At 46.1% G+C, this 23,529-nt stretch overlaps 1 protein-coding gene across 1 annotated transcript in view; it reads left to right on the top strand.

Moving 5' to 3' along the window:
- The window catches only part of LOC141074289 (uncharacterized), an 85,873-nt gene extending 67,983 nt beyond the window's left edge, over positions 1-17,890 (top strand). Inside the window, exons 5-7 of the mRNA XM_073561907.1 lie at positions 3,802-4,038; positions 5,420-5,967; positions 17,676-17,890. Of these exons, the coding sequence (XP_073418008.1) occupies positions 3,802-4,038; positions 5,420-5,967; positions 17,676-17,690 (800 nt within the window). The 3' untranslated portion in view covers positions 17,691-17,890. The remainder of the gene's footprint in view (positions 1-3,801; positions 4,039-5,419; positions 5,968-17,675) is intronic.
- Positions 17,891-23,529: the final 5,639 nt, after the last annotated feature.

The following is a 23,529-nucleotide window of genomic DNA, read 5'->3' as shown; positions in this document are numbered from 1 at the left end:
GCCGACGTCTGATCATAAACCGCCAAAAAAAGTCAATGGAGAGATAAAAACTGGGTCTGAGACACATGCAGAATGAAAAAAGCTGAGTTGATAGCGACAAACAGACCTAAAATGGCCTCAAACACTGGGGAAAAACACGGACCAAACAGGCAAAGTGCACCATGTTTTTAAGATGAAAACTGTACGACTTTTAAATCATCCGTGTGACTAAGGCCTCGCTTGTTCTTTTTCTCTATGCAGCACTTTCTCTAGAGCTTTTTCCTCTGTGCAGCACTTTCTCAGGAGCTTTTTCTCTAGAGCTTTTTCCTCTATGCAGCACTTTCTCAGGAGCTTTTTATCTAGAGCTCTATCCTTTATGCAGCACTTTCTCAGGAGCGTTTTCTCAGATTTTTCCTCTATGCGGCACTTTCTCAGGCGCTTTTTCGCTAGAGCTTTTTCCTCTGTACAGCACTTTTTCAGAAGCTTTTTCTCTAGGGCTTTTTCCTCTATGCAGCACTTTCTCAGGAGCTTTTTCTCTAGAGCATTTTCCTCTATGCAACACTTTCTCAGGAGCTTTTTCTCTAGAGCTTTTTCTTCTGTGCAGCACTTTCCCAGAAGCTTTTTCTCTAGAGCTTTTTCTTCTATGCGGCACTTTCTCAGGAGCTTTTCCTCAGATATTTCCTCTGTGCAGCAATTTCTCAGCTTTTTCTCTCAAGCTTTTTCCTCTATGAGGCACTTTCTCAGGAGCTTTTTCTCAGATTGTTCCTCTATCTATCACTTTCTCAGGAGCTTTTTCTCAGATTTTTCCTCTGTGCAGCACTTTTTCAGGAGCTTTTGCTCTAGAGCTTTTTCCTCTATGCAGCACTTTCTCAGGAGCTTTTTCTTTACAGCTTTTTCTCTGTGCAGCACTTTATCAAGAGTATGGATGAGCTGACCTGTGGATGTTGAGGTTCATTGTGTTCAGACGAACTGTAGTTTAAAGTCTGGTTCAGGTACAAGAACTTGATCCTGAACCCAAACCCCATATAAGTTAATTAGAACCAGAACTTTGGTACTGTAAAATGGTCGTAGTAAGGGCTAGGGGGCTGCAAAAGAAAACAAAATGGGGGTAAGAGCAGGACAATTGCCCTGCAAACAAATGTGGATAGGAAAATGACTTAAAGTAACATAGAATTAAAAAAAAATTAAAAAAATTATACTTTTGAACCAGGAGGCGGACATCCAAGTGGAGGAGTGGAGCAGAGCTTTGTGTGTGTAGTTTACATTACTTGTTAATAAATGAACAATAATAACGTGGCCCCCCTATTTTGTAATAACCAGTAAAGGGAAAGCAAACAGCTATGAGCTGGTCTTATTTTGCTGGGAAGGGGCCAATATCTATAGAGCTTTCCAGCCTATTTTAGCCCCCAGCTGTTTGCTTTGCCTTGGCTCATTATTAAAAATGGGGCAACCCCCCAAAAATGATGTGGAGTTACCCCCTATATTTAATAACCAATTAAGGGAAAGCAGACAGCTGGGGGATGATATTAATAGGCTGGTAAGGTCAATGGATATTGTCCCCTTCCCATCCTAATAAGACCAGCCTTCAGCTGCCCCAAAATTGGTGCATCTACTAGATGCACCAATTCTGGCTCTTAGCCTCGGCTCTTTCTGATTGCCCTGATGCAGTGTCAATTGAGGTAATAGTTTTTGGGGTTGATGTCAGCTGTGTAACACTGTCTCCATGGCGCGATTTCTCAATGCTGCACTTTCTTTATGGAACATTTTCCTATGTTCCACTTCTTTGTGGAGCAGTTTCTGTGTATTGCACTTCCTGTTACATTTTTTCTTTATGGTGCTTTTTTGCTTTCTCTGTGTTGCACCTTTTTCTGTGCAGCAGTTTCTATGTGTTGCACTTATTTTGGCTTGCACTTTTTCTGTGTTGCTCTTTTCTGTGCAGCAACTTCAGGGGTTGCACTTTCCCTTTCTTGCACATTCTTTGTGTCGCACTTTTTCTATGGAGAACTTTGCACATGTTGGTCTCTGTTGAGCAGTTTCTGTGTTTTACATTTTCTCTGTGTAGCTCTCTCATGTGTTGCATTTTCTCCATAATATGCTTTTATGATTTCGGTGTGGAGCAGTTTCTGTGTTGCATATTCTTTATGGAGCACTTTCAAGTGTTGCACTTTCCCTTTGCTGTACATTCTCCCTGTTGTACTTTCTCTATGTAGCGATTCCTGTGTTGCACTTTCTCTATGGAGTACTTTGCATATGTTGTACTTACTGTGGTTTGCACTTTCTCTGGGTTCCACTTTCTCCATGGAGTGAATTCTCTGTGTTGCACTTTCCCTTTGTTGAACATTCTGTGGTACTTCATTTGCTCTTTTTTTCTCAATAGATTCCATTCCCTGTGTTGCACTTTATGGAGAAGTTTCTCTTTGTAGCACTTTCTCCCTGTTGCACTGTTACCTCCTGAAGCAATTTCATGTGTTGCACTTTTTGCAGAACTCTTTGTGTTGCACATTTTTCCTGTTACACTTTATGGAGCACTTTGAATATGTTGCACTTCTGTGTTTTACCCTTTTTTTTTCCTCCATGGATTCCTTTCCCTGTGTTGCACTTTATGGAGCAGTTTCTCTTAGTAGCACTTTCTCCCTGTTGCACTTTTACCTCTGGAGCAATTTCATGTGTTGCACTGTTTGCAGCACTTTTTCTGTGTTTCACATTCTCCCTCTTGCACTTTATGGAGAACTTTTAACAGTTTGCACTTCTTCTGTGTTTTACCCTTTTTTCCTCAATAGATTCCTTTCCTTGTGTTGCACTTTATGGAGCACTTTTTCTGTGTTGCACATTCTCCCTGTTGCACTTTATGGAACACATTCCATGTGTTGTACATACTCCCTGTTGCACTTTTTGCAGCACTTTTTCTGTGTTGCACATTCTCCCTCTTGCACTTTAGGGAACACTTTTATCATGTTGCACTTCTTCTGTGTTTTACCCTTTTTTTCTCCATAGATTCCTTTCCTCGTGTTGCACTTTATGGAGCATTTTTTCTTTGTTGCACATTCTCCCTGTTGCACTTTATGGAACATTTTCCATGTGTTGTACATTCTCCCTGTTGCACTTTTTGCAGCACTGTTTCTGCGCTGCACATTCTCCCTCTTGCACTTTATGGAGCACGTTGAACATGTTGCACTTCTTCTGTGTTTTATCTTTTTTTTCTCCATAGATTCCTTTCCCCGTGTTGCACTTTTTGCAGCACTTTTTCTGCGCTGCACATTCTCCCTCTTGCACTTTATGGAGCACTTTCCGTATGTTGCACATTTTCCCTGTTGCACTTATTGCAGCACTTTCCAGATGTTGCACCTTTTCTGCACAGGTGATGGTATCTGCACATAGTGGACGTGTGATAACAGGAAGACGGCGCGGCGGGTCTCAGCACATCAGGGGAGGATACTTTTCCTTTTTGCAGTCTGGTTTTGGCACTGCAGCTCTCATCTTTGATAATGTCTGGAGCCGGAGCCAAGAATGTGTCGAAGCCTCGGATTTTTCTCAGATACTGGGATACAAGAAATTAACGGATGCAGTAATCATCCATCATTTCATAAATAATGAAATAAAAAAAAATTAACCTATTTGTTCTCTATTCCCGCACAATTGTCCGAAAAACGGAAAAAAAAAATAAGATAAGCGGCAGAATTACAGGTTTTTGGTCACTTTGCCTTCTACCAAAGAAATGGAATAAAAAGAGATCCGCAAAATGTTGCCGATAAAAACGGCAGCTTGCGCAGCCAAAAAAAATGTCAGATTCTTATAGTTGTTCCTTTTATGTCCTCCCTGTAGACAGTGAATTAATTTCAGAAGGTAAAGAGATGGAGAAGATGTCGTCCAGGCTGAAAAGTGGAAAAGTCCCAGGCTCGGAGAAGACATTACTCGATCTAATGAACAGAGACCTTCCGTCACCTCCAGAGACCACACAGGCCGCTCCACCTGCACCGGAGGCGAGTGATCCGCTGTACGACAGCGTGAGAGAGCTGCAGGAACGGCGGGTCAAAACGCGTCAGAACAGCGCACCGAGCAGTGAGTGTTACACAGGGTTCGTCCAGTCTTTGGCTCCTAATCATCATTTCTGGGGTTTTATTTAGGTCATTCTTTATTTTTCTTTATTCTCTTCTGGTATTTGCTGATTTTTTTTTAACCAAATTCATCAAAATGGTGCGAACAGTTCATGAATTTTGTGCAACTTAATAAAAAAGTCTTCATTTTTGCCCTGAACCTGGTTTTATTTATTTTAATCACTTCACATACTAGAAGACCCAGCCACGACCCTTCTATAATGCTCTTACTGAGAAAAGGAGGTTGTTGGCCAAAATCTTGCGATACAAGACCCCATCCATCCTCCCTTCAATACGGTGCAGTCGTCCTGACCCCTTTGCAGGAAAGCATCCCCAAAGTATAGTGTTTCCCCCACCATGCTTCACAGTAGGGATGGTGTTCTTAGGGTTGTATGCATCCTTCTTCGCTCTCCAAACACGACGAGGGGAGTTTATTCCAAAAAGTTCTATTTTGGTCTCATCTGAGCACATGACCTTCTCCCATGCCTCCTCTGGATCATCCAGATGGTCATTGGTGACCTTCAAACGGGCCTGTCATATGCTGGCATGAGCAGGGGGACCTTGTGTGCCCTGCAGGATTATAATCCATGACGGCGTAGTGTGTCACTAACAGTAATGTTTGAGACTGTGGTCCTAGCTCTCTTTAGGCCATAGATCAGATCCTCCTGTGTAGTTCTGGGCTGATTCCTGACCTTTCTCAGAATAATCCTTACCCCACAAGGTGAAATCTCGCATGGAGCCCCAGACTGAGGAAGATTGACAGTCATCTTGTGTTTCTTTCATTTTCTAATAATTGTACCAACAGTTGTTGCCTTCTCACCAAGCTGCTTGCCTATTGTCCTGTAGCCCATCCCAGCCTTGTGCAGGTCTACAATTTTGTCCCTGGTGTCCTTAGACAGCTCTTTGGTCTTTGCCATGGTGGAGAGGTTGGAGTGTGGTTGATTGTGTGGACAGGAGTCTTTTATACAGGTAACGAGTTCAAACAGGTGCAATTAATACCGGTAACGAGTGCAGAGTAGGAGGCTTCTTACAGAAAAACTAACAGGTCTGTGAGAGACAGAATTCTTGCTGGTTGGTCGGTGATAAAATACTTATTTCATGCAATAAAATGCAAATTAATTATTATCATAATAATAATAGAAAAAAATCGAAAAAGTTATTGGGATGAGGCTAAAAAGTGAAGTCCATTATGGATAGGTTTGGAAATCTCAGACATTTCTCAGATATATTGAGTTCCCACGGAAAGGACGTATCTGATGTCCAAGGGCTGCAGATAAAGCCCTACTGTCGGACGGAGCCCGGTAGCTTCAACTCTGCTGACATCCATTTTTTCTTTCCAAACACAGATAAAAAAGACGAGACAAGCTTCTCCAAGTCCGATAATATGACCGTGCCGGAAAACCAAGAACCACAGAACCTGGACCGGATAAATCCATTATATGAATCAGCAGATAAAGTGAAAGACTCTTCATCCACCCCAGAGACTACACCGGAGCCTACCAGTCGTGAAGCCACGAAGGATGAAGGTCGTAAGGTGGTTCCTGAACCTTTATATGCTGTAATCCGTAAGGATCCATCAGTGAAGAGGCCACCACTGCGAGATCCTGGAGGAAATATGAGTAGTCATCGAGATTCTTCTGCTCAGAACGTTATTTTGCTGGAAAAACTCAACAGTGATGAACAAAGAGTTGACTTTATTGTATCCGTGGAGCAAAAATCACCAAGTTCCCAGAGTCCTGGTGATAAAGTAGACTCAATGTTAACTAATTGGAAGAAGAGGAGTATAAAATCACCCAAGGAAGCCATGACTGTACATATTACCCAAGAGGTTCCACCACTGGTCCCAGTCAAGCGATTCAACATAGAGAGTGAAATCGATGAGGATATAATTGAGGTAAGATGGTGGAGTGAGTCCCGGTTGTGGTGGATTGTGTCCAGAGCTGGACAACGAGCAGATGGCTCCTTCGTTATCTGACTCGAGACATCCTGAGCTGAGAGGTCTCGATGACCAATTCTGATGAAACGATTCTTTACTTTGTTGGGTGTAGTTTAGGCTTCATCCAAGTCCTTAGAGGGGTTGTCCATGAAGAAAGATCTATAATACAAAAATAAGTCATGTTCACCTTACCAACTCGCCACCACTGTAACCGGGACAGGAGGCACAGAGCCGGTCTGGCCAGACATACATGTGACCGCTGTAGCTAATCAGTTTTGGTGCATTGGTCACCGCTACTGGCAATGATTGACTGCTGCGGTTACATGCCTGTCCAACCAGAGGAGGAAAAAGGGAACAAGGGAAAAAGGACAATTGGCAGAGCTAATATTATGTTTATTTTTTCCTTATATTATTTTATATGTTTTTTTTTTTATTTTTAAATTTCCAGTGTTGTGAAAAAGTTTAACGAAGGGGTGAAAAAATGCTGGAAAGTAAGAAGCTTTCAAATATGGAAGTGTCAGTAGTTTTTATCAATTGTTTTTTATCACTTATATCAATTAACAAAATGTAAAGCGACTGATCAAAAGAAAAATCTAAATCCCACCAGTATCTGGTGACTGCCGTCACCTCCATCATCAGTATCTGGTGACAGGCAGTCAAAACATACTGATGATGGAGGCGACAGGCGGTCACCAGATACTGATGATGGAGGCGACGGGCGCTCACCAGATACTGATGATGGAAGAGATGGGCGATCACCAAATACTGATGATGGAGGCGACGGGCGGTCACCAGATACTGATGATGGAAGAGATGGGTGATCACCAGAAACATAATATTTGGTTGCACCCTTTGGAACAAATAACTAGAATCATTCGCTCCATGTAACAATCTACAAGCTTCTTACACCTCTCAGCTGGAATTTTGGGCCATTTTTCTTTTGTAAACTGCTCCAGGTCTTTCATATATGAAGGTGCCTTTTCTCAACAGCAATTGTAAGATCTCTCCACAATTGATCAATGGGATTTAGATCCAGACTCATTGCTGCCACTTCAGGACTCTCCAGGGCTTTGTTTCCTTTTTTCTGGGAGCTTCTTGAAGTATGTTTGGTGTTATTGTCCTGCTGGAAGACCCATGACCTAGAACACAAACCCAGATTTCTGACACTGGGCAATACACTGCAACCCAAAATTCTTTGGTAATTTTCATATTTCATGATGCCTTGCACACAGTCAAGGCACCCAGTGCCAGAGGCAACAAAACAAATCCAATACATCTTGGAAACTCCACCATATTTGACTGTAGGTACTGTTTTCTATTCTTTGTAGGCCTCATTCTGTTTTCAGTAAACCGTAGAATGATGGGCTTTAACAAAAAGCTCTATCATGGTCTCATCTGTCCACAAGACACTTTTCCCGAAGGATTTTGGCTTCCTCATGTACATTTTGGCAAGCTGCAGTCTAGCTTTTATATGTCTGTGTCAGCAGTGGGGTCCTCCTGGGTCTTCTGCCATAGCATTCCATTTAATTCAAATGTGGACGGATATTTCGTGTTGACACTGATGCGCCCTGAGCCTGCAGGACAGCTAAAATTTCTTTGGACCTTCATTGGGGCTTCTTTATCCACCATTCGGACTATCCTGCATTTTAACCTTTCATCAATTTTTCTCTGCCGTCCTCTTCCAGGGAGATTAGCTAAAGTGTCATGGGTTGTAAACTTCTTGATTATGTTTTGCACCGTGGACAAAGAAAAATCAGGATCTCTGGAGATGGACTTGTAACCTTGAGATTGCTGATATTGTTCGACAATTTTGTTTCTCAAGTCCTCAGACAGTTCTCCTCTCCTCTTTCTGTTCTCCATGATTAGTGTGGCACACACAGACACACAATGCAAAGATTTAGTGAACTTCTCCCCTTTTTATCTGGTTTTAGGTGTGAGTTTCATATTGTCCACACCTGTTTGTGTGTAAGCATGGAGAACAGAAAGAGGAGAGGAGAACTGTCTGAGGACTTGGGAACCAAAATTGTTGAACTATATCAACAATCTCAAGGTTACAAGTCCATCTCCAGAGATCTTGATGTTCCTTTGTCCACAATGTGCAAAATAATCAAGAAGTTTACAACCCATGGCACTGCAGCTAATCTCCCTGGATGTGAACAGCAGAAAAAAGTTGATGAAAGGTTGCAACGAAGGATAGTCCAGAAGGTGGATAAGCAGCCCTATTCGAGGTTCAAAAAAATTCCAGCTGTTCTGCAGGCTCAGGGTGCATCAGTGTCAGCGCAGACTATCCATCCACATGTGAATGAAATGAAACACAATGACAGGTGATCCAGGAGGACCCCACTGCTGACACAGAGACATAAAAAAGCTACACTGCAGTTTGCCAAAATGTATGTGAGTAAGCCAAGATCCTTCTGGGAAAGTATCTTGTCACATCATTTTACTGTTTACCGAAAATGGAAAGAGGCCTACAAATAAAACAACACAGGACCTGCAGTCAAATATGGTGGAGGTTCCAAGATGTTTTGGGGTTTTTCTTCTGCCTCTGTCACTAGGTGCAATAACTCTTTGCAATGTGTCATGAAATCTGAAGCTTATCAAAGGTTTTGGGGTCACAATGTAGTGCCAGAAAACTGGGTTTGCGTCCTAGGTCATGGGTCTTCCAGCAGGTCAATGACCCCAACACACCCTTCAAGAAGCACCCATAAATGGGTGGAAACAAAGCTCTGGATAGTCCACTACTACTCTTTCCACCATCTGTGATGAAGAGCAGGTCTAAAGCTACAGACATTTTTGCGCCAGGTGTGAATGGTCGAACATGTGAGACTGGTGAGGATTGTCCTTTTTATGGCGCCAGATTTGTACACGTTGTGTCCAAACTGTCAGGGTTATGGCAAAACGTGCCATGATCTTTGCCTTCGGCTTTCCATACTCTTCGGTATCCTGCAGGACAAGGCCATAGTGCACTTTTTGTGGTTCCCCAGCAATGTAGGGAACTAGGACCTCTGCCATTGGTCTGGGGGTAGTTTCTCCTATCTGTCACCCTCTCAAAAAGAATCAACTAAACAAAATGTTCCCTGCTCATACATGACTGAGCTAGTCCTAGTTCAGTAAAAAAAAAAAATGGCTATTGTCCATAGCAACCACTGATACTTTTAGTTCGGTGCACATTGGTCATGTGCAGATTCCTTTTAGAGAGATTGGTTTGTCTCTCTCCAGTGTGGGAGGAAGGGCCCCCGCCGAGTGTCCGGGCCGGAACCAAGGGGACCATCATTTAGGTTCCGGGGCAGGTTGTTTCCGGTGGACAGAGATCAGGGCCGGACCATTGAGACTGACAGGCTGGGGGAGGAGCCGATATTAAAAGGGAGGAGAACGCTAGTCACAGTGAGTCAGCAGAACGGGGAAGAAGCAGCAGGAGACCGTGGGAGTGTGTGAGAGCCAGAGCGATGTACAGAGGCCAGAGAGGAGGCCAGAAGCAAGAGGGACACTTACACTGGACAGCAGAGGGACGGCGCCGAGTCGGCCGTCAGAGAACCGCTGCTCCGCTTCAACCTGCGGCCTGTCACTCCAGTCCGCGGCTGCGGCCTGCCCGCGGCTGCGGCCTGCCCGCGGTCATCTGCGGCCGTTGCCACCACACCCCAGCTTGCGGCTGCAGCCTGCCCACGGTCACACGCGGCCGTTGCCGCCTCACTCCAGCCCGCGGCTGCGGCCAGTTCATTGCAGACGGCAGCCGCTAGTTCCCCGCTCCAGTCCGTGGCAAGAGTCGAGACGTCGCCCACCACGGACTCCCTGTTACCATTATCCAGGACGCAGAGGACGTCAGGACCGATAAGTGACATTATATAACTAAGGACCCGTAGTTGGCCATACCGCGGCCCTATAGTGACCGGCTAGTGCCGGGGTAGTCGTGTTCTTATATATCAGTGTTTGCTTGTGTTGAGTCCCTGTGAGGACAATGCCTGTTACTTGTTTGGTTGCTTAGACTAGCCCTATAGATATATACCTATAAAAAGTTATTACCAAAAGCACAAATTCGTCTAGCGTCTCGTCACTGCATCCCGCGTACCTGCTAGTACCACATTTGGCATAGTCGGCAGGATGCAGTCTCCAAGCGCAGACAGTGGCACCCCCAACCAAGGTGGGGCCGTAGATGCCGCAAATAATGGGGGCCCCCGGTCCAGCATTTCTTTGGGGGCCCTAAGCAATCTGCCACAGTTTTCTGGCTCCAATACCATGCTGTGGAGCTCGACGGAGCGCATGCGAGGGCGCTTCCGCCTGCATCCGATGACCCCTGACTTAGAAGCTGAGGTAGCCCTCTTGGCATTAGATGGGGAGGCCCGGAATTCAGTAATGTTGAGGCCCCCGGGACACCTCAACACCTTTGCTAGGGTCTTGCGGATTCTGGAAGAGACCCATGAGGATCCAACAAACGTGGGAGAGTTGAAGACCCAGTTGTTCAGTCGAATGTAGGGAGAGGGGGATACCATCACCCAGTATATGAATGTCCTCCAGGAACTATACACAGCCATCGAACGGAAGGACGGTGTAGGGGTAGGACCCATCGACATTACCCTACATGACCTGTTAGTGACTGGACTCCGGGACCCGTTAATAAAGCAGGCATTACGGGAGCAGGTCCGGGTGAACCCACGTATGGCCTTCTCCGAGGTGGGAAGTCAGGCACGAGTACGAGAGCAGGAGCAGGGAATGACGGTCCCCGTGGGAAAGGTCCGGGGCATGGAGGCTTCTGTAAACGCTGTCGGAGAGCCCCAGTGGATTGAAGAGATGAAACAAGAGCTGAAGAACGTCAGGGGCGAGTTGGCCGAAGTGAAAAGGAGAACCGAGCCCACGACTAGGCGGCCTGGTTTATATCCCGGGCCCTAGGGGCCTCACAATGCCAGGAGTGTCTGGGCCTCGCAGCCCCGGTGTTATGAGGGCGGGGAACTGGGCCACTTCGCACGAGAGTGTTCGCTGCTTGGGAGATACCCACCCCGACGGCCATTAAAACTAGAGGACTCCAAGCAAGGGGGACGCCGCTCTGAGCCAGAAGCCACAACGAGGGGTGGTGGAAGTCCCGAAAATCTGGTCGCAAAATGCCCAGTGGTATGGGCAGAGGTCAAGGGCCGTGCCGTACGGTGCCTAGTGGACACGGGGTCACAAGTGACGACCATGCCTGCAACTTTCTTTCGGCAGCATTTCCCTGAAGCAGCAAGGCCCCAGTGGGGTTCCATGATAAGACTGGTAGCCGCCAACCAACTTCCAGTACCTGTCGCCCGAGTGGTATGGCTGCAAATGACGCTGTGTGGTAAATCCCTCGGCCGCCGGGGAGTGGTCCTGACCCAAGGAGAAACTAACCACCATCATCCAGTTATCCTGGGCATGAACATACTGTGGGAGTTTGGCAATCTACTCCTCAGTGACCACACGCAAGAGACCCTGAACAAGTGGGGTTCCCGCACGGTCCAAGGGCAGGTCTTCCAGCAGTTGGTGCGGGAGGCGCGAGTACTCCCGGACTGCCAGGAGGGCGAGACGCTGGGCAAAGTTATCGCGCCTGCGGCTCCCCTGCTCGTGCTCCCCCCTGGGCAGACAGTTGTGGCCCTGCCGATCCGCACCCCGATGCCATTGGAGGGTGTGGAGATGCAGGTAGAGCCATGCTTCTCGGAGCGCCTGCACCCTGGCATACTGGTAGCTCACTCCCTAGCCACGGTGCGGGGAGGGACCGTCCTGGTGCACTGCGTTAACCTGGAAGACCAAGATATCGTCTTGAAGCCCCGGGCCGAAATGGCCAAGCTAGTAAGGCCGTTGAAGGAGGTGCTGCCAGCCCCAGCGGTCCAGTTAAAGGTGCAACCCGAGGATCCGTGGGCAGTAACTATACGAACCATACAGACTGCCGAATCCTCGACCAAGGAGAAAGGTCGAACCATCCTGGAAAGAATGCGGACCGAACTCTCCGGCCTGACGTCAGCCCAGCTTCTTCAGGTAGAATCCCTTCTTGGACAGTATTACGAATTATTCGCTATCCACAAGGATGATTTCTGGTGTACCACGGCCATCACACATGGAATCCCCACGGCAGGAACGGCCCCAATCTGCGAACGATATCGGCAAATCCCTCCACAGCTATATCAGGAGGTGAAAACTCTACTGGCGCAAATGCTTTGGAAAGGGGTCATACGAGAAAGCCAGAGCCCCTGGGAGGCTCCCATCATGCTGGTCCGCAAAAAGGATGGTACCCTCCGGTTCTGTGTGGACTATCGGAAGCTGAACGCCTGCACCATTAAGGACTTGTATCCACTGCCCCGCATAGAAGAGTCTCTGTCCGCCTTGGGAAAAGCAACATACTTCTCTACTCTAGACCTGGCTAGTGGGTACTGGCAGGTGCCAATGTCGTAGGAAGACAGAGCCAAGATGGCATTTATTCTCCCGATGGGACTGTTTGAATTCAACCGAATGCCGTTTGGGCTGGCCAATGCCCCGGAACTTTCCAGCGATTGATGGAGCGGTGTCTGGTAGATCTCAACTTCGAAGCCACCCTGATATATTTGGATGATATCATCATCTATTCCGCCATTTTTGAGGACCACCTGTGGCGGTTGGGGCAGGTGCTCGGCCAGCTGCAGAAGTACGGGTTGAAGGTAAAGCCCCAGAAATGTTACCTGTTTCGCACCCAGATCGAATATCTGGGGCACGTAGTCTCGGCTGAGGGAGTTCGGCCGTCCCTAGAAAAGGTTGCTGCCATCCAGGGGTGGCTACCCCCGAGACGGTGAAAGACGTGCAGGCCTTCCTGGGGTTGGCCGGCTATTACCGTCGGTTCGTGAAGAATTTTGCACGCCGAGCCCGAGCCCTGCAGGACCTGCTAAAGTGGGCTCCTGCCCGGGCGAATGGACGGAAAATTCAGTGGCGGCAACCACAAGAAGACGCGTTTAAAGATCTTAAGGCTGCACTCTCGGGTACCCCGGTGTTAGCGTATGCGGATTTCTCACAACCGTTCATACTGCACACTGACGGGAGCCTCCAGGGACTAGGGGCTGTGTTGTCACAGGTTCAGGATGGTCGGGAGAAAGTGATCGCCTATGGTAGCCGATCGCTGCATGACTCCGAGCGTAAACCTGACAATTACAGCTCCTTTAAGCTCGAGCTCCTCGCGGTAATGTGGGCCATGACGGAGCGGTTCGCAGAGTACCTGGCGGGCTCCGAGGTAGTAGTGTGGACTGACAGCAACCCGTTGGCCCATCTGGAAAATGCCAAATTGGGAGCCCTGGAGCAACGGTGGGTGGCTCGAAAGGCCATGTTCAACTATAAGATCATCTATAAAAGAGGAGCCGAGAATGTACACGCTAACGCTCTCTCCAGAATTCGGCATACAACTCCAGGGAAAAGTCGGGATGACGAATTGGAAGGGAAGAGATGCCGTTCGCTCTCACCAACGCCGTAATTACAGCGGGCGTGCAGCAGGCATCTCATTCAGGACCCTCATGGGGAATGCTGGAACAGCCACGGGACAAGTAGATCCAACAGCAGCAGGAGGATGGAGAAATTGGGCTCCTGCGTCGAAGGGTGACCACCGGCAAACTGCCCACTGATTCACAGAGACAGACTCTGACTCAGGAAATGTTGTTGATGCAGCGCCAATGGGAGAAATTCATCATCAAGAGAGGGCTATTGTACCGTAAAGCAGTGTCACGGACGACGTCTGCTACAACTTGGCAGGTGGTCGTGCCCGGAGCCCTACTGGCCGAACTGGCTAGGGAAGCCCATGAAAAAGGGGCTCACTTTGGTGCCCAAAAGACTTTGCAATGGTTGCAGCAGATAGTTTACCATCCGCACTTACACGCTGCGGTGGAAGAATTTTTCCGGACCTGCCGCCCATGTGAGCTCGCCAAACCAACCGCACAACGAGCCCCGGTGCAAACAATAGTGACTTCAGCTCCCCTTGAGCTCCTAACGGTGGATTATTTAACCATAGGTCCCATATACCAGGGGTATGAACATTGTCTCGTGATGGTGGATCTTTTCACTAAATTCGCCGTGGTAACCCCCACCCGAGACCAAACTGCGGAGTCGGCCACCTATGCAATTTGTAAAAATTTCATCCAAGTATATGGCTGCCTGCAACGAATACACTCAGACCAGGGAGCGTGCTTCTTAGGGAAAGTCATGGAAGAATTGCATCGTCTCTATGGCATCGATAAGTCCAGAACTACGCTTTATCATCCGCAGGGAAACGGAGCCTGCGAGCGATTTAATCGGACATTGATTCAAATGTTGCGCACACTGGAGAGTAACCGAAAGGCCCGCTGGCCCGAGTATGTCTCTGAACTGGTGTGGGTATATAACAACCGGGTGCATCGGGTGACCGGGTACACCCCCTACTCGCTGCTATTTGGACGAGAAGGCAAAGGAATCACGGAAGTGGAATTAAACCCGGAACAACCCCAACCTTGGACCGGAGTATCATCATGGGTCCGAAACCACCGGCACTGGCTACAAACCCTCCACCGAATCGTCCATACAAAACTTCAGGACCTGGAGCACCCGGGGGGGGGGGGGGGGGCGCTGCCTTCACCCACTGACTTTCGAACTGGAGATCAAGTATTCGTCCTAGATCAGCGGCCCCAAAACAAGTTAGACCCACGGTGGGAGGAAAACCCTTACCGAGTGTTGCGCCGAGTAATTCCTGATGGACCTGTGTATGAAATACAATCTGAGAAGGACGGCGTACCTCTCACTCATACTGTGCACCGTAATATGTTACGTTCATGTACGTCCACCGACCCCACGTGACCTGATCCTACCCCTTAGGTCCCCGACCCTCCGCCAATGGTCTGGGACCTAGATGACGAAGAGGACTTCCCAGCCATATCAGCGGGCCCTCCATGTAAGGACATGGCAGTAGACTCAATCAGCCCACCAGAGTCGAACAAGCTCACCACCCTCCACCACCCCAGAAAACTCCACCACAGTTGAACTCAGACGCTCCAAGCGGTCAACAGCTGGCAAACCCCACAAACGTTACGAACAGGACCAGTTCGTATGCGACAAGAACTGTCGTCCCCAAAGACCACTTCAAGCCGACTAAGGCCCTCGCCCAAGGACTGGCGAGCATACAGGATGGGGGAGTGTGGGAGGAAGGGCCCCCGCCGAGTGTCCGGGCCGGAACCAAGGGGACCGTCATTTAGGTTCCGGGGCAGGTTGTTTCCGGGGGACAGAGTTCAGGGCCAGACCATTGAGACTGACAGATGGGCTGGAGGAGGAGCCGATAAAAAAGGGGAGGAGAACGCTAGTCACAGTGAGTCAGCAGAACGGGGAAGAAGGAGCAGGAGACCATGGGAGTGTGTGAGAGCGACGTACAGAGGCCAGAGAGGATGACAGAAGCAAGAGGGACACTTACACTGGACAGCAGAGGGACAGCGCCGAGTCGGCCGTCAGAGAACCGCTGCTCTGCTTCAACCCGCGGCCTGCCCGCGGACACCTGCGGCTGTTGCCGCCACACTCCAGCCCGCGGCCTGCCCGTGGACATCTGCGGCTGTTGCCGTCACACTCCAGCCCGCGGTCATCTGTGGTCATTGCCGCCACACTCCAGCCTGAGACTGTGGCCTGCCCGCGGTCACCCGCGGCCGTTGCCGCCTTACTCCAGCCCGCGGCTGCGGCCAGTTCATTGCAGACCGCAGCCACTAGTTCCCAGCTCCAGTCCGTGGCAAGAGTGGGGCCGTCGCCCGCCGCGGACTCCCTGTTACAGCTGTGCCGGTGGCTTGCCAATCGCCACCCCGCTTCACGGCCACTGACCCCCATCTGGGGATTGCGGCCCATCTGTCCAAGAACTCTTCCGGGGCCTGTTGTGCCCCTGCTCTGCCTGGGCGTCGGAACACTCGAAGACTACGCCAGATCTTCAGCAGCTGGGCCCAGTGGCTGCTTTGCCAAGGAACCATCATCCAGGATGCAGAGGACGTCAGGACCGATAAGTGACATTATATAACTAAGGACCCGTAGTTGGCCATACCGCGGCCCTATAGTGACCGGCCAGTGCCGGGGTAGTCGTGTTCTTATATATCAGTGTTTGCTTGTGTTGAGTCCCTGTGAGGACAATGCCTGTTACTTGTTTGGTTGCTTAGACTAGCCCTATAGATATATACCTATAAAAAGTTATTACCAAAAGCACAAATTCGTCTCGCGTCTCATCACTGCATCCCGCGTACCTGCTAGTACCACACCAGCTCCAACACAACACACTCTGCTCAGCTCCCCCCCAGCTAACTGAGAAAGAGCAAGGTGTGAACACATGTCCTGGTTCGTAGTCAAAGCTAGCCAGGTACATCTAATCAAGACCTGCATTGCTAAGACTTAACCCAGACCTACTTTGCTTTCCTAATATATATCTCGTATAATTCTAAAAAGGTTATGAGACAAATGGTCCTTGAAAATGGCACAACAATTTTAATTGCTCCAAATTAGGACCATAGAAAAATATATGAAATGCTTAAGGTCAACTTGGCCGTGAGCTGAGGTCAGGTACGATTGTCTTGTGATTACCCATATATAGGGTATTTACATGGAATTTATGACGGGGTCCCCTGTACTGTCCCCGTTGACCTGGGATAGTCAGTACTGAACCAATTGTTTAATGTTCGTTCATTGAACGATGTCATCGCCCAATGCGAGGCACATCAGAGCAGCAGGATATTGCATCCAGTTGATCATGAATTGCAACAGGCCATGTGACACTCGTGTTTGATAACATCAGCCTTTCCGAAATGTATCTCTGCATCACATGTAGTAGTAATCTCTATATGTGGTTCACATGGGTCTGAATCATTTCCTTTTTAGACATGTTTAGCTGCTAGACTGTATTACTACACATCCTCTGTGTGAAAATCACCCATAATGGCAGAAGAAGATCCCAAAGACCATCTATGTTTATGAATGAGGGATCTTCCCCGTGTAACCTCCTGGAGCTATGAACAAAAACGCACAAAGGAGGCCAATGTATTTGGGCAATTAATCAAGAACTTAGACTTTTTCAATTATACCAAAGCTTGGGAACTAAAATAAGTTCTCATAAGTTAGGAAGAACCCCATAATAAAGGAATCCATGTCGACCTAGTCAGATTCTAACCCATGACCGCAGTGCTAAAAGGCAACATGGTTGGAGATGGCAAGTTAAGCTTCAGACAACTATAAGACGAAAGCTCCAGACCAACATGTCCATCAGGCTGGTGTTTTCTTCTCGTATTTGTCTCCATGCTGTGGTAGAGCCGACTCCCTGCTCTGGACTCAACATTTCACGGTGAGCTGGAAATCTCTGCCTCCTTATTCAGAGACTTATTCCAGGCCAGCTATCTGGGTTGCAGATTATCGTGTGAGTCCCTCAACATCCAAAATGTTGTCCCTGGTTGAATTGTTCATACCTGTAGGTATGTACATTCTTTGTCTTTTCTCGGCCAACATTCTACCAAAACCTTCAACAGGCTGCTATTCACATCACAGCCACTAGGTGGTCACACAGACACCTAAAGCTAAAACGGCTTCAGATAGAGTATTATGAATTCCTTTTTTTTTCCTTTAGAGCTAGTTATTTGGCACCACTTTTCTTAGAATATATAAAACCTAGATAAAGACGTATACAATTGTATATACTAATATATATAAATGCATTTTTTTTCTTGCAGGAGGATACAGACTGAACTTAAATTTTCTGTATTTCCTTTATGGACCCCTTTCATGGTGCAGACAAGGACCAAAGTCATCAACACCTATTATATAGTCTTCAAAGAGACATCCAGTTGCTCCTATGTGGTGATAAGCATACGTCTGTGGCGTAGTTTGACGAGACTTGAGGCTAGAAAGATGTAAATACATAATAAAACGTACGGACTTAAAAGAGTCTTTAAAGCTCATGTATCATTTGTGATAAAAAATGTTATTTTTACATTTTGCTACCGCTAGAATTCAGTTGCCTTTGCTTCTGTGAATTATAGTTTTATAGGAATACATCATTCAAAATTGATACATTGTACTATGTTTAGCATAAGGTCTTAGAGGCGGAGCTTAGCACCGGGATCCTCTACGTGGGTTTATATAAATCCTGCTTCGGACCCTCGATTACATATCAGTTTTGTAGTGTCGCATCTTAAGTTTTAACTCATTTTAACAAATATCCTTCTCGATCGAATCAATGGAAAGTGATAACTAAAAAGAAACTACAGTATAAAAATCTTTCAGTTTTATTTATATTCTGTATTTTTTATTGTTTCATAATGTTCCTATCCTCATAATGATTGTGTGTTAGTAACAGGACATGCTCATGCTGACAAAATAGATAGACACTCGGAATCTAGCCAAATAAATGTTTCCTTTATTAGAATTGGCTATAAATGCAAATATAAATAGAACATGAGATTGTGAAATATGACAATGATAAGAAATTACCTAAAACATCAACTGTATGTTTTTGGAGTGAGGTGTACCAGAAAAGGTCCCTGCAGAATCAGCAAAAAGTTTTATTTTAATTGATTTTGAACCCCAAATTCATGGTTGCTGAATCACAGCATTGAACTTCATTGACGTTACCAAATCCTATTAACAAAATTCTAATTTGAGGGAACAGCCTATGTAAGGTACCCATGGCGGTCCCCATTTATGTTACAAGCTCTACAGTATATACCCAGAATTAGAAAGTCATAATGGTTAGGAAAAACAAGTTACTTAACTAAGGTAAAAATATTATTGGATATTATTATATATTATTATAGCACCATTTATTCCATGGCACTTTACATGTGAAAAGGGGTATACATAATAAAAATGAGTAAAGTAATCTTAAACAATACAAGTCAAGACAGGTACAGGAGGAGAGAGGATCCTGCCCGCAAGGGCTCACAATCTTCAAGTGATGGGATAGTATACAGTAGGCGAGGGTACAGCTGGTCCTGCAGTGGCTTGGTCAATCGGTGGTTACAGCAGGTTGTAGGCTTGTCGGAAGAGGTAGGTCTTCAGGTTCTTTTTGAAGGTTTTGATGGTAGGTGAGTATGATATGTTGTGGTAGGGAGTTACAGAGTAGGGGTGATGCATGGGAGAGGTCTTGTATGCGATGGTGGGAAGAGGAGATAAGAGGGGAGTAGAGAAGATCTTGTGAGGATCGGAGGTTGCGTGTAGGTAAGTACCGGTAGACGAGGTCACAGATGTATGGAGGATACAGGTTGTGGATGGCTTTGTATGCCATGGTTAAGGTATTGAACTGGAGTCTTTGGGTAATGGGGAGCCAGTGCAGGGATTGACAGAGGGGAGAGACCGGTGAATAGCGAGCGGATAGGTGGATTAGTCGAGCAGCAGAGTTTAGAATAGATTGGAGGGGGTGCGAGTGTTAGAGGGGAGGCCACAGAGCAGGAGGTTGCAGTAGTCAAGGCGGGAGATGATGAGGTCATGGACTAGGGTTTTTGAAAATTTTTGGTTGAGGAATGTACGGATCCATGAAATGTTTTTGAGTTGAAGTCAGCAGGAAGTGGAAAGGGCTTGGATATGTGGTTTGAAAGAGAGATCAATGTCAAGAATTACCCCGAGGCAGCGAGCTTGTGAGACTGGGGAGAGTGGGCAGCCATTCAGCCATTTACTTTAATGGATGGGTTCGTTAGGGGGGTCGAGTGAGATGGGATACAAAGTTTTTTTTCTTTGATTCACTGTACCTATTTCAATATGATAATTATTACCGTATGTTGCCGTTTTGAATTTTAGTCATACTATTAAGAACCCAGGAACAAGGACAGCAGATGTAATCATGTGACCATGCTTTTGATGTCATAGTGATACCCATTTATGTCACAGAATCTTTCTAAACTGGTTATATTAATGCTGGAAATTAAAAGCTGTATATATAGCAGAAGCGATAGTGGTTCTCTCTACATTATCATATCCATATATTCTGTATTAGCATGACACAGTAGTTATAAATTATAAATATGTTCAACTTCTTATTAATATTTTCCCTATGTATTTATTTCTACATTCAATCTAGAAATTCATTTTAATCATATCATTGTCACCAATTAATATACTTAGAAACCAACCATCAGAAGTTATCACAGTACCATAATTACTGTGCTACTATGCTAACTTTTCATGTATATTACAGAAGTCAATTAAACCAACTCTACTTATGGTGAAAATTGTAACCTATAAATTGCACCCATAGCGGTCACCCCTTATATTATAATACACATATACTCTCAATTAGAATGGAACAGTGCTTAGCATTGAGGAGTTATTATTGTAAATAAAACTATCAATGATTTTAACATATAGTTAGCTCAATGTCATATTTAGTCTGATTTGTATTTTGTTACATTCACTTCTGTAGTTAGGTTTAATTTTTTAGTCATAGCCTTGTCAATTCCTAACCCAGGAACCAAGTCATCAGTATCAATCATGAGGTTGTGCTTTCTGATCCACAATAGCAGCCATGCATTAATGTTAAAGGATCTTATTTACCAGACTGTATTCACTGTGGCACCTTACTTTAAATATGGCTCGCATAACTGTCACCTCTATATTGCAATATTCACACCCTCTATAAGAAAGTATAACAATGGTTAGTAATAGGGAGTTACCTAAAGTTAAAAAAATCATCCATGGATAGAACTTAATAGCTGTTCTTTATATTTGATTTGCATGCTGTATATGCCTATATATCTGCCACAGCATATGTTACTGTTTTATTGTTGAGTCACACCCTTTGTAATTTCCAATGCAGAAGCATGCACACAAATATGACCATGGTTCCCATGCCAAAATGCTTGCAATTCTATTAAAATGTCTACATAAGTAGCCTATGCAAAGTACCCATGGCGGTTCCCTTTGTACTGCATTATCCAGAGCTTCTGCTTTAGAATAGCACAGCAGCAAGTGTTAAGTAGTTATTAAATTTATGCTTCACATTTAACACACAGAATATTTCAACATCTTGATAAACAGCTTCTTGTACAATATTTGGCTACATTACTGATAAAGAAACATGGATTACACTTTGGCAGTATTTCAACAAAACAGGAATTGATTTTTTTCTTGTCTACAATGGAGGGAGCTATCACAGCCCAGTTCATAGCCCGATGATGCTGTAAGATTATTATTCCAGCTTGTGTTTACACGGGTGGTGATGGTGTGACTGCTGAGGCCGATCAAAGATCAAACAATCGCTATTCTTTCCTTGGCTCTCAGTTTCTCTTATATGGAGCTTTGCCAAAAGGGTAGTAAATGATTATATTGCTGCAAAGGTCATTAAAGAGAGACGAATACAAAGTGGTAATTTACCTAACATTGCAATACTGTCTACATTCCTAAACCATCTGTGCTTTATGAAGGCTGTAGATGTTTGATCTGACGTTTACTAAATTTGCTATTTATTCAGATTAAACCCTAGAGATACCAGAATGGAAACCCATAGATAAAAAACAAAGCGGGGGTCTATCATAATAAGGCGAATTAGGACTATGTCTTTAATGACTACTACTCCCAGCATGCTCTAATAATGACTAATATAATAACAGCTTTTAAAAATGTCTTTGTAATGTTTTGCTGCTGACCGGTTGTACCTCGACGTTGGCCAATTACTCACTTGTCGATATCTTACAATCGAGAGACTTCTGGGATAGGCAAGCTATGACTTTGTTCATCAAGATGGAATCAGAAATAGTTCATTTCTGCTCTGTAGATAACAAACTTCCATACGGAAATGGAAAGTTGCATTTGAACAGCCGACGATTAGCCATTGAGGTGTTTACACTAGAGGAGCACAACTTTGTGGGGTCAGAGGACCATATAGTTTGACTGTGCCACTGCCAATGGCCACAATAAAGCCAGAGGTCCATTTTGGTTTCACTCCTGTCTCTGCTGACAGTTCCTTTCCAGCAAACACTTCATGCTTTCTTTGTTTACAATATATAGCTCCATTCTCTCTTGTTAGAGACTTTGCCTGGCACTGCAGGCCAGATATTTTTGGCAGTGACTGTGTCTGGTGCTGCAGTTCAGTTCATTTTGGCAGTGACTGCATCTGGTGCTGCAGTCTAATACTTTCTGGTAGTAGCTGTGCATGGTACTGCAGTCCAGTCTTCTTTTGTAGTAGCTGTGCCTGGTGCTGCAGTCCATCAGTCCTTTAGGTAGTAGCTTTGCCTGGTGCTGCAATCCAGTTCTTTTTAGTAGTAATTGCTTTGCCTGATACTGCAGTTCTTTTTGTCAGTGACTGTGCCTGGTACTGCAGTCACGTACTTTCTGCTAGTAGATGTACCTGGTACTGCAGTCAAGTACTTTCTGGTAGTAGATGTACCTGGTGCTACAGTCCAGTACTTTCTGGTAGTCGCTGTGCCTGGTGCTGCAGTCAAATATTTTCTGGTAGGAGCTCTGTGATATGCTGCAGTCCAGTATTTTCTGGTAATAGATGTACCTGGTGCTGCAGTCCAGTACTTTATAGTAGTAGATGTGCCTGGTGCTGCAGTCCAGTACTTTCTGGTAGTAGCTGTGTCTGGTGCTGCAGTCCAGTACTTTATAGTAGTAGATGTACCTGGTGCTGCAGTCCAGTACTCTCTGGTAGTAGATGTACCTGGTGCTGCAGTCCAGTACTTTATGGTAGTAGATGTGCCTGGTGCTGCAGTCTAGTACTTTCTGGTAGTAGATGTGCCTGGTGCTGCAGTCCAGTACTTTCTGGTAGTAGATGTACCTGGTGCTGCAGTCCAGTACTTTCTGGTAGTAGCTGTACCTGGTGCTACAGTCTAGTACTTTCTGGTAGTAGCTGTGCCTGGTGCTGCAGTCCAGTACTTTCTGGTAGTAGCTGTACCTGGTGCCGCAGTCCAGTACTTTCTGGTAGTAGATGTGCCTGGTGCTGCAGTCTAGTACTTTCTGGTAGTAGATGTGCCTGGTGCTGCAGTCTAGTACTTTCTGGTAGTAGCTGTGCCTGGTGCTGCTGTCCAGTACTTTCTGGTAGATGTGTCTGGTGCTGCAGTCCAGTACTTTCTGGTTGTAGATGTACCTGGTGCTGCAGTCCAGTACTTTCTGGTAGTAGATGTACCTGGTGCTGCAGTCCAGTACTTTCTGGTTGTAGATGTACCTGGTGCTGCAGTCTAGTACTTTCTGGTAGTAGATGTGCCTGGTGCTGCAGTCCAGTACTTTCTGGTAGTAGATGTGCCTGGTGCTGCAGTCCAGTACTTTCTGGTAGTAGATGTACCTGGTGCTGCAGTCCAGTACTTTCTGGTTGTAGATGTACCTGGTGCTGCAGTCCAGTACTTTCTGGTAGTAGATGTGCCTGGTGCTGCAGTCCAGTACTTTCTGGTAGTAGATGTGTCTGGTGCTGCAGTCCAGTACTTTCTGGTAGTAGATGTGCCTGATGCTGCAGTCCAGTACTTTCTGGTAGTAGATGTGCCTGGTGCTGCAGTCCAGTACTTTCTGGTAGTAGATGTGCCTGGTGCTGCAGTCCAGTACTTTCTGCTAGTAGATGTGCCTGGTGCTGCAGTCCAGTACTTTCTGGTAGTAGATGTGTCT

The sequence above is a fragment of the Dendrobates tinctorius genome, unplaced genomic scaffold (genome assembly GCF_039654945.1).
Source record: "Dendrobates tinctorius isolate UK_male_01 unplaced genomic scaffold, ASM3965494v1 ptg000332l, whole genome shotgun sequence".
Classification (NCBI taxonomy): domain Eukaryota; kingdom Metazoa; phylum Chordata; class Amphibia; order Anura; family Dendrobatidae; genus Dendrobates; species Dendrobates tinctorius.
Note: the sequence above shows the minus strand (reverse complement) of the source record. Positions and strands in the feature narration are given on the sequence as shown.